This window comes from Nomascus leucogenys, chromosome 12 (assembly GCF_006542625.1).
Source record: "Nomascus leucogenys isolate Asia chromosome 12, Asia_NLE_v1, whole genome shotgun sequence".
Lineage (NCBI taxonomy): Eukaryota > Metazoa > Chordata > Mammalia > Primates > Hylobatidae > Nomascus > Nomascus leucogenys.
This window is the reverse complement of record NC_044392.1, coordinates 14,896,511-14,907,566: the sequence shown is the minus strand read 5'-3', so window position 1 is coordinate 14,907,566 and position 11,056 is coordinate 14,896,511. Positions and strand designations below refer to the sequence as shown.

General features: G+C 53.8%; 1 protein-coding gene across 9 annotated transcripts in view; it reads right to left on the bottom strand.

Annotated features, from left to right (window-relative positions):
* Positions 1-2,182: 2,182 nt before the first annotated feature.
* The window catches only part of MAST2 (microtubule associated serine/threonine kinase 2), a 229,155-nt gene continuing 220,281 nt past the window's right edge, over positions 2,183-11,056 (bottom strand). For 7 of the 9 annotated variants that reach the window (XM_030823812.1, XM_030823815.1, XM_030823816.1 and 4 more), the window contains 13 exons: positions 10,423-10,555; positions 9,351-9,516; positions 8,738-8,839; positions 8,351-8,473; positions 8,066-8,175; positions 7,543-7,697; positions 7,013-7,296; positions 6,718-6,912; positions 5,875-6,101; positions 5,568-5,690; positions 4,368-4,504; positions 4,039-4,232; positions 2,183-3,767 (listed from right to left, as the gene is read on the bottom strand). In XM_030823812.1, the coding sequence (XP_030679672.1) occupies positions 2,239-3,767; positions 4,039-4,232; positions 4,368-4,504; positions 5,568-5,690; positions 5,875-6,101; positions 6,718-6,912; positions 7,013-7,296; positions 7,543-7,697; positions 8,066-8,175; positions 8,351-8,473; positions 8,738-8,839; positions 9,351-9,516; positions 10,423-10,555 (3,478 nt within the window). In that variant the 3' untranslated portion in view covers positions 2,183-2,238. The remainder of the gene's footprint in view (positions 3,768-4,038; positions 4,233-4,367; positions 4,505-5,567; positions 5,691-5,874; positions 6,102-6,717; positions 6,913-7,012; positions 7,297-7,542; positions 7,698-8,065; positions 8,176-8,350; positions 8,474-8,737; positions 8,840-9,350; positions 9,517-10,422; positions 10,556-11,056) is intronic. The other 2 variants (XM_030823814.1, XM_030823819.1) reach the window with 1 other exon arrangement.

Below are 11,056 nucleotides of genomic sequence, written 5' to 3'. Positions count from 1 at the left end.
GGTTTTCTTCCTTGTTTCTTATTTCGGTGAATGGAAATACAATTCATCTGGTTATGTAAGTCAAAAATGTAGTCAGTCATCATCCTTGATAGCCCTCTGCTTCATACCTAAAGTCCTTCACCACCTATCAATCAAAACACCACTTCTGACTTCACTGCTTCACTACCATCTGCACCCTTGATCCTGGAAGGCCCCCCTTCTTCCATTCTTGTCCCCCTCAGATCCATTCTCATTATAGCAACCAGTCATTTTTTCAAAATACAAATCTGAACCTGTGTAAAGCATTAAATAAGTCTCCATTGATCTTAGGGTGAATTACAAAATTAGATGGTCTGGCTTCTTTCTCCCTGATTCAGGATCTCATTCCCCACCTTCAACTTTTCGGACTCTATCCCCTCAGCTAGTGCCAGTATCTCGGGACTTCTTCCTCATTCTGCATATGTTCCCTGGACAGTCCTCATCTCCTGTGGCTTTCATTGCCCTCTACTTCCTGATGGCTCCCAAATCTAGATGTCCAGCTTCCCACCCTTTCCTTCCTTACCTCCTCACTGTTGCTGTTCTAGTTCAGACCACCAAAATGGGTCACTACATCATCCTCTGTGGTACGCTCACTCCACTCCAGCCTCTCTATACTGCAGCCAGTGATCTTCCTAAAACAAATGATAATACCACTTCCCTGAAGTTACCTTTTAGAAACTCTTCACTACCCTCAGGATAATCCCACCAGTTTCTCAAGGGGAACACCACTGACACTTGGGGCAGTTGCCCAGTGTGGTACAGGATGTTTAGCATCTCTGTGCTTCCTCCTCCCATCCCCATTTCCAACCTTCTAGGAGGGCAGTTCCCAACATCCTTTTCACCTGTGGTGCAGTGCTTCTGACCAGATCCCTACATGCACGGGGCACTTGCTCCCTCAGTCATGCCCCTGCCATTCTCCAGCTCACAACCTGTGATCTGTCTGCCCAGGTCCCGGTACCTTAGCCCAGGGCCCGCTGTGAATGAATGAAGCAGAGAGGACTAGAAGGCTGAGGGGCTAAATAGCTGCACAAATGGGCTCTGCCACTGTGGATACAGTGCGCCCTCTGGTGGCCAAAGCCTTCGCAGGCAATGGCCCAGTGGCATTTTCGTCTCCAGGCCTCCTAACACAGACCTAGGCACTGGATTGTGGGACGATCAGTGCAACCAGTGCAAGACAGTTTCTGAAGTCCATCACTATGGAGACAAAGCCTTGGTACTCTACCAAGCCCCACTGCCTGCCCTGTGATGCCACCTCCTGACTCCCCTGGCACTGGTCCCACTTATGTCCTCCCCCTTCCTCCCACATTACCATCAAATGAAGTTCTATTCAATGCGGGCTGCACACACGATGTCTATCCACCTCCAGTGCTGAGGCCTCTACCTGCAACAGCCCAGGAAGAGCTCACTGGCAACAATCATGAAGGGCTTATTACTAAATACGACTGGCAGTTGTCTGTTTTCATCTCACCCTTACCTTGGCATTTATCAAGTTAACTTCTCCGTCCATTTTAAAACTCCTCCCATAGACTTTATGACTCTTCTGGTTGCTGCTTCTGTCTTCTATCTCAAACACACTCAAAGTTAAACTCTTTGCCTCCTCTCACTTCTTCCCCTCCTCATTTCCTGGCTGAGGCAATCCAAGTTAGGAGAGACATGTGAGTTCTGGAGTCCAAGGGAGACCTACGTTCTAACCCCAGTTCTACCCAAGCTGCATTACCATGGGCATCGATCTGAGTACCCTTATCTATGAAGGAATTGTAGTTGCTACATGGTATTTTCTGGTTCCCCATCACCTTCACAAAGTCAAACCTCCTGGAAGGACATTAGACATGACCCTTGCCTCACTTGCCAGACCCATTTCTATTTTGAATTATCTTTGGTTCCTTGAATATGCCATGCCAGGTATACTGTATATGCTAAACGTTGCCTGGACAGCCTTTCTTAAGCCACCCTCCACTCTTCCACACCCAGCAAACTACTACCTATCATCTATTCTTCATGTTTGAGCTCAAATATCAAAGCCTTTGGGAAGTCAAGCTGGGTTAGGTGGCCCTCCCCTGATGGTGGAAACTGTTTTATTCACCACTATATTCCCAGCAGCAACACAGGACCTAATTACATGTGGGTTGACCGAAGGAAAACAGGCAAGCAAAAGACATAAAGATGGTTTCCAGGAGCATATATTACACAGGTGTGAGTGCAAGAAATGGCAAACAACTGCTATGTTTGCTTTAAAAGCTCATCTGGAACCAATGCCAAATCCCGATGCTTTTGATGGCCCCCTGGTTCTTGGCCCCTCCAGAGGCTGGGCTCAGACTTCTGGGTGAGGGGGCAGCCTCGGCATGGAACGTCCTGCCTTCTGTCACCTGAGGCATCAGGCACTTGGGTGATGCTCAGGGCTGGATCCTCTTTCACTGCTTGTGCACACTCAGACTCCCATAGCCAGCCCTGGCTGGGATCCTCATAAGGTGGATGGGCCAGTCTGGGGGCACTAGGTGGCTGTGTCTTCCCCTGCTCCCTGGGAGACAGGTTCTTAGGGTGGGCTGGAGTTGTGGTTTCCAAATCCTGGAGGTTGGCTAGCCCACCTGCTATGGTTGCCTTTCTGCTTGGGGATGCCCTGTCTGAGCCCTCAATAAGGGATTTCCAGGACCACATGCCCAGCTTCCCAGAGGTGGAGCTGGGAGGAGAGCAACTGCTGGTGGGGGTGAGTCCTGAAGTGCTGGGAGAAAGTGCTGTTAGTGCCTGGGTGTGGAGGTGCTGGGCCTTCCAGCAACCTTCAGGACGGATGGGGTCTGTGGCTCCAGACCTACCCAGGTTGGGGCCTGGTGAGGAGGAGCTGGCAGCCTCCTCAACGGCTTGTGGGCTCCCGAGCCTCCTGTGGGGACCACTGGGACTTTCCATTCTGGGAGGCCCCAGTGTGATCCCTGTCAATAGGCTTGGGACCACTGGGCCCGGGCTCCTAGGGTCTCTGGACGGGAAAGGATCCTCTTCCCCACTCTCCCCTCCTCCTTTGGGGGCCACACTCTGGCTCACTTCTGGGTGAGGTGCCAAGTTCAGCTCCTGTGCACCCTGGCTGTTCTCAGGCCTCTCCTCGGTGTCGTCCTCTGAGGAGTCCACCTCACGAATGGCTTCTTGCTTCTGCAGTGACTCCCGTCGTTCGGCTCGGTCCTGCCGGAGGGTGCCTAGGGCCCGTGAGGGAGCAGGCTGCAGCACCCCCTTCCCTGGCAGGGCCCCCTTGCCAGACAGCACACCCCTGGCTCCAACTACCTCCAGAGGGCTCACTTCCCTGGGCGGCAGTTCCTTCTTTAGTTCAGAGTGGGGCAGGTCAAGGCTGTGCTTGCGAGAAGTGGCTAGCTTCTTCTCGGAAGCGGCAAGTGCTGCTGCCAGTTTCTCAGCCGACTGCACCCTCTTGAGTAGTGGTGAACGGGGTGGCTCCGCACTCTTGGGCCGCGAGAGTTGCCTGCCCAGGGGAGGTGACAAGTGAAGCTTTGTGGGAAAGGCCTGGGCTACATGGCCAGACAGGGGCGATGGGGACCGCTGAGGTGAAGCTGCTGGGGGTGGGGGAGAAGGGGTGTGGGCCAGTGGTGACAGTGGGATGCTGCCTGCTGACTTGCGCCGTGGAGAGCGGTACTGGCGTTGGAGCTTGGGTGCCAGACCGTGGAGGGAGCTGGGCCGTGTGTGCCCAGAGCCGGCTGGGGAACTGGGCACGCTGGAGCTGGGGGAGCTGCTCTGTGATGAATTCCCTCCCACTTTGTACAGAGACAGACAGACAGACAGACAAAAGCAGAGCAGTGTTAGCTGTTAGAAGTGACTCAAGGGCAAGACAGCGCTTAGCCCTGTTACATCCCAGAAACCAAGCTACCCCCTTCCCCATCAATTAATTCCTTCCCAAGACTACAGGATCTTTCAGGGGGTGGGCTAAATGAGAGATTCAGAGTGGGATCTGTGAGAAGCACACAGGGCCTAGGAACTTTCCTATTTCCCAGGGGTTGTCACTGATATGCAGGGAGCCCTTCGTACCTGAATGCACAGCATCGGGGGTCACCCGGTAGCCTTGAGTGGGAGATCGGGGGGAAAGGCTGTGGCTGTGTGTGGGAGAGCCTGGCCCACTCTCCCCTGATGACAAGGAGCGGTTAAGGGAAGAAAGGCTGCGGCTGGTGTGGAGCAGGGATGCCTGCTTGGTGATCTTGCGGAACAGGGAGCTCCTTTTTCTGCTGTGGGGATAAGGGTCGAAGGCTGAGTCAGTGCAGTGAGCACAGCACACACTGGACCCCCCAGGGCCAAGGCACCCACCACATACCAGCACTCATGTGGCTCAGAGAAAACCCTCTGGACTGGGCCTGGCTCACCTTTCTTGCCCATCCTTGCCGCGGCTCCTCTTGCTCCTTCGGGCCATCTTCGCCTTGTAGCTGCCCTTCCGAGCTGGCCCCACTTTAATGGATGTGTTCTCCAGGGGAGTTGTTGAAATGGCCACCTTGTTTCCACTCTGGGGAGCAGAGCATGAGGCCTAGGCTAAGCTGGAGCCATATTCTTGCCCCTCCCCTCCCCCAATCCTTCCCTCCTGGCATGGCTATACCACAGCTCCAGCTTTTGCCCCTGCACTAACACATCTAAACCACAGGCCTATATTATTGTCTTCGCAGATGAGGAAATGGCTCCCATTGGAGCCCCAGAGTGGTTTGGGGTAAGAAGGTAGAAAACAGGCTAACCAGTCCCATTCTGCAGCCCTACCCACAGCTCAGAAGGATCCCTGGGCCTTAGGGAGGGTACTGCCTTGTGGAGAAAACTCTCTGTTGTGCCACATTCAAGTTCTGTATGTACCTACATCTTTTTTTTGTTAAGACAGAGTCTCACTGTCACCCAGGCTGGAGTACAGTGGTGCGATCTCAGCTCACTGCAACCTCTGCCTCCTGGGTTCAAGCACTTCTGCCTCAGCCTCCCAAGTAGCTGGGATTACAGGCATGTGCTACCACACTCCGCTAATTTTTTTTTTTTTTTTTTGGAAACAGAGTCTCGCTGTGTCTCCCAAGCTGGAGTGCAGTGGTGTGATCACAGCTCACTGCAAACTCTGCCTTCCGGGTTCAAGCGATTCTCCTTCCTCAGCCTCCCGAGTAGCTGGGATTACAAGTGCCTACCACCACGCTTGGCTAATTTTTGTATTTTTAGTAGAGACAGAGTTTTGCCATGTTGGGCAGGCTGGTCTCAAACTCCTGACCACAGGTGATCCACCCGCCTCGGCCTCCCAAAGTGCTGGGATTATAGGCGTGAGCCAGCATTTTTTTTTTTTTTTTTGTATTTTTAGTAGAGGCAGGGTTTCACCATGTTGGCTAGGCTGGTCTCGAACTTCTGGTCTCAAGTGATCCACCTGCCTCAGCCTCCCAAAGTGTTGGGATTACAGGCATGAGCCACTGCGCCTGGCCTGTGTCTACCTACATCCATACTCGGTGTAGATGTGTGTGCACCCAACTCACCCACTCCCCTAAGTGCCATCACAGACTCACAGGCTGAGGTCATTCAGGGACCATGTGGGCAGCACGCCCAGCACTAACCTTCAGGATGAGCTCCACCACCTCTGTGTGCACCAGGCCATGCACAGGTTCCCCATTGACATGGGTGATGAGGTCACCTTGACGAAGCCCTGCCTCGCCGGCTGGACCTCCATCCTCCACGTGCTGCCCCAGGAAGAGAACAGTACTCAGACTGGAGCCTGAACACGAAGTATGGTTCTGGACATGAAGCTGTGAGCCCCTTCACCACCACCCTTTGATCCCCGAGCAGGGACAGATGGGCTTCACAAAGGGGAAGCTGGAAGGATGATGAAGCAGGGAGACAGCAGGTCTGGATGGTCAGACATACCCACACCATATGGTGCACGGTGTAGACATCGGAGTCACCCATGTAGACGCGAATGGCCCGCAGGGTGAAGCCATACTTCTTGCCAGCTCGGTGGATGATGATGGGTGGCCTCGTGCTGCCAAGGGCTGGCAAGAAGTCCCTGCTTGGAGAAGAGTCCCGGGATGATGGGTTGGACGACTGAGAATGTGGGGACATGGGGCTGGCCAACGGGGAGCAGGTGTGGTGTTCTGGAGAAGGAGAAGCCAGGACTTAGTGGGTCAGAGGGCCTTGGCCTGGCCCCCGGTCCAGTCTGTTGATGTCAGCACAACGCTAGTCACAGACAGAGCCTGAGCCCCGGTCCATTTTCCCCACAGCCCCTGACCTGTGAAGCCCTCTCCCGTGTCCAGACCCCAAGAGACGGTGGTGGTGATGAGAAATGGCAGCTAGCTAGCATTTATGTATCAGGGACTATATAAGGTTGTCATGCATATTTAAATGTCACAACCTATGAGCTGGCCACTATTATATCCACATTTTTGGATGAGAAACTTGAGGCTTAGAGGAGTTAAGCAACTTGCTCAAAGTCAAGAGTCCGTTAGTGATGGAGCCAGGATTTGAGTGTGAGCTCTCTGCCCCAAAGCCTGCACTTGTGACATGGTGCTGTCTTGCCTTCTGGCACATGTATATACAACCCCAGACACCAATACACACCTTCAGAGACCACAGTCTCTCAGATCCCTGCTACACACACACACACACACACACACACACACACACACCGCTGCCACGTGCAGAACCCTGCTAAGGCCTAGAGATTCCAAGGCCCTTCCTGTGAGTTTTATCCCAGCTCCCCAGGGGCCTCACCCGAAGGAATGAGGAGTGAGAGGGCTGTGGCTGAGGCGGACTTGATCACTTTGTTGACAGGGCGAGCGGTGCGCTTCTCTGTTGAGTCCCCAGAGAGCAGCCGGTGGCGGGCCCTACGCACAGCCAGGTCACTGATGGCCTTGGCTGTGGCTCCCTCAGCCAGCTGTGGGGTCCCACGGCCTCGGGTCTCCATAGCTGTAGGCCCAAGTGAGCAGTGAGACCCGTGATGCCGCTGAGCCTCCCCGCCCTGCAGTATCCTCCAGCTTAGGTCCTTTGGCTGCCCACTGGGCCATACCTGGACTGGAACCACTGCTCCGGCCAACAGCTTCCTCATCCAGCTTCGGCCGCTGCTCCCCCGAGCGTTCAGTGACAGGCCCAGATACCCCCTCTCCAGAGGAGGGTGTCAGGACCCATATACCCTCCTGTGGTTGCCTCCTGAGGGTGCTGCTGGCCTCCTCAGGGCCCTCCGGGAACCGCGGTGCATCCAGGAGGCCTGAGCAGCGGCGTCGCACTGTCATTGGAGGGCTTGAATCACTCTCTGTGTGGGACGACTCAGACACTGACAGCCGCTTCCGTAATCTATGAGACACAAGGCCTGGGGTGAGATGACCCAGGTGGTCCCCCTCCTCCTGCCAGGTCTCCTTAGGGGCACACAAGGGTTATAGTAACAGAACTTTCCTCCGCAGACATTCCTCCAGGAGCCACCCTTGTGAATGCCCCCTCCCTGCCTCCTGCACTCCTCCCTGGCATCAGAATCTCTCCCATGATCTGTGACAATGCAGGGATGGCTGTGTGGCCCACCCTGGGTGAACTCTGGATGCTCACATCTCAGGGGAACCAATCACCCAGCTCCAGTCTCGGCCTTTGAGCCCTGCCAGGCCATCTGAGTGGTCCTCCTTCTCCTCACTCAGGCTGCGCTTGGTCGGGGGTGGTGTCCGGCGCTCCTCGAGCAGTGAGAGCCGCTCCATGCTGCTGTACACCTGTGGGCACAGGGGATGTGCTGGGGATGGGCTCTGGCAGCCGTACCTCCCAAGTGGCATAAAGCATCCTTGGCATTGGAAACCTAGGAATTTGAACCAGTCGGCTCCGTCCCTCCTTCACACACCCCTGCTGAATATTTGGGGAAGCAGTTATCCCACTGATCTGACCTGGCATCTCATGTCAGGGACTGCAGTGGTTCTAGAAGCACCTATATATAGCTATATGTAGCCCCAGCCCTTGGCTCCTCTTTTTCTAGAGGTGGCCCCAACCCCAACTCCCTGAGCCTGCCCCAGGTGTGCCCTTTGACAGGCCCTCTTCTTCTGATTCTCCAGCCTGTTCTGCCCATTCTGGGCCTCCTCAGTCACACCTTGCTGAACCTTGGAGAGCAGGAAGAGAACTGGCGGATCTCAAGGCAGCCATCCTCACTCACTTCTTCCTCATCCTCCGAGTCCATGTGGTGGTATCGCTCTGAGCGGGCTGGGCCAGACATAAAGGACACTTCCCTTCAGAGCCCTGCTGGTGGCCTCCTTGTGACCCCATTAGATTTCAGCAGAGCCCTGGGAAGTTGCTCCCAATGCAAGTTCAGTGTGCACAGGTGTTTCTAGGCAAACAGGTAGGACCCATACTCCACCCCACCCATTGGTGGCCTTACTGTCAAAATAGCTAGTATCGTCCTCTGACTCCAACTGAGGAATAAATTCAGCCTTCTGGCGGAGAAGTCCTGTCCAGTCCAGACCCGTAAAGAATGGGTGCTGCTTCACCTCATAGGCACTGCCTGTGGACAGGGAGGGCATGGGCAAGGGGGTAGATGAGCCACATGGAGTCCAGGTCAGCAAATCTAGTAAGAAGCCAGACCTTCAGAAGCTATACCTAGGGGATCAGCTCAAGCATCTTCCCTTTTCTGCCTACAGAGAGCAGGGCACAGTTTCAGGATCCAGAGGGGCTGCCCATAACTGAAGCCTGAACCTCCAGGGTACATGACTCAGCCTCCCTTACCCCTTTTCCAAGTAGCGAGAAAAGTTATCGGGGCCTGCCCTACCTGTGCCCAGTCTCTCCAGAGGGTTCTGGTGGAGCAGTTTGGAGGTGAGGTCCTGGGCGTCTGGGGGCAGTGCATCATCACCCTCAGGCCACACAATCTCGTCTGAAGTCATCGGGGTGAGAGGGAAAGGAGAAATTGTGGGTAGAGTGGAGAGATGCAGAAGAGGGCCCCAGAACAGGGAAAGAAAAGAAGGCAAAAAGGACCCAGCCCGGAGCCCCTGAAAGCCTTGCCTGGGACCCCAGTCCTTAAATTCTATAGGTTCCTAGACCATAGCTTGATCTTTGATCCACAGCAGGCACTGCAAAGCTCTAGCTCACCCTGCTTTTATACTCCACAAAACATACACAGACATACCCCTCACACTTATGGGATGTGCACATACAGACAGGAACACCCAGGTGTATATGGGAGACATGTGAAGACCCAGGGGACACAGTGTGCACATGTATGTACGTGCAGAAACACAGAGACACCCACCCCCAAAGCAGCAGACATCACAAACTCACATGGTGAGTTCAGAACAAGAGCTCACAGGCCTCACGAGCTGCCTGCAAATATCATATTTGTGGATCCAGACTTTGTTTCCCCACTGGGCCAGGGGGATAGTACCTACCACTGATCACTTGCCCAAAGAGCTCCTCCGGAGTATCTCCAAAAAAAGGGACGCAGCCCACCAGGAACTCATACAGGATAATGCCCATGGCCCACCAGTCCACTGGCTTCCCATAGCCCTGGCGCAGGATCACCTCAGGCGCAATGTATTCTGGGGTCCCGCATACCTGGGCACAGAAAAGCCAGGCTGGCTCAGCCTCCTGAGGCTGCTGACTGGCATGACAGCCGAAGATGGGGGATGCTCCCACCTTGAGCAGAAGAGTATCTGAATGAAGACTCAGCCCACCTTAGTTAATGAACAAGATCAACAGAAGCCCCAGGAAACAAGAGTCGGAACTGTCAGTAGGTATTTCCTAATTAACAAAAATGTCTCATTCTAGCCCGGAACTACCATCCCTTAAGCCCTCAACACCCACCTCTGGCATCTGATCCCACAATTGGCCTCTGCACTCCAGCCTCTAACAAAACAGACCGTTATCAGTCACGTTAACTACTACAGGGACTGGTGAACAGTCATAACCTGAAATGTCAAAGCAGGGAACATCCAGAGGCTGCCTCTCAGGACACTGGGCCACAGCCCAATGGAAATTCAGAGCTGTGTTCCAAGAACCTCAGGCTCCAGGAGAGTCTTGTCCTTGATTCAGGCTGGGAGATTCAGGACTGATCTCATATGAAACTCTGTGCTAACAGTTACATGACCTATTTTCCCCAAACCCTGAGGAGGAAGATGACTTTGGATTTTATATCCATATGATTCTCATGGCTCATCCTGTTTTCCAAATGTGCTACCTATCTCAATGCCTCTCTGGAACCCAAAGGTAGAAAAGATAGGGGTTCCCAATCTTAACATCTAGCTACAAGGTAGGCATATGGCCCCAAAGCCTTATTCTAGGGCCTGGAATCTATGTATGTGTACACAAATGTAGAGATGGGGTCTCACTATGTTGCCCAGGCTGGCCTCAAGCGATCCTCCTGCCTCAGCCTCCCAGAGGGTTGGGATTACGGGCATAAGACACTGTGCCAGGACAAGGGCCTAGAATTTAACCCCCAATGTATCAACTACCCTTCCTTACCTGCTTGTCCAGGAATTCCCGGGCATCCTTTTCAATATGACCCTCATACAAGTTCGTTGTCAGACTCATGAGGCCAATTTTGGACAGTCCAAAGTCCGTGAGCTTGATGTGCCCCATGGATGTAATTAGGAGGCTAGGAGACCGGAGGAATAAAATTAAGAAGTTATTCCTGGTTTTCTGAGAGTACTGATTTTAGTATATGCCCAGTTTCCCCACTCAGGCTTCCACGGGGTTACTGTGAGACATAAGCTGGGTAGCTTCAGCAGCGGGGACAGGCAGGTGTGGAAATGTAAATCGCTCTGGCTGTGTGAGTGCTGCATTCTGCACAAGCAACGAACCTGCCTTTTGCCCTTTCCCACAACTCCACTTCTGTGTATTGCCCTAACTGTATCCTATATTGGGGGCAGGAGTCATTCAGCTGAGGAACAGAGTTTCTTCTACAGAGCTGAGATCAGCCTCATCCTAAGGCAGCTGCTGGAGCCACTCCTAGTCCCCTCTCCCAGTCTGAGTGGCCCAGGGAGAGGGGCAGGGGGCACACATCGTTTTGTTCCATGTCCATGGCTGGTCCTGGGAAGAGGGTTAGTTGGGAGAAACTAGAACTAAGATCCCTTTATATACTCTGCCTGAGCCACTC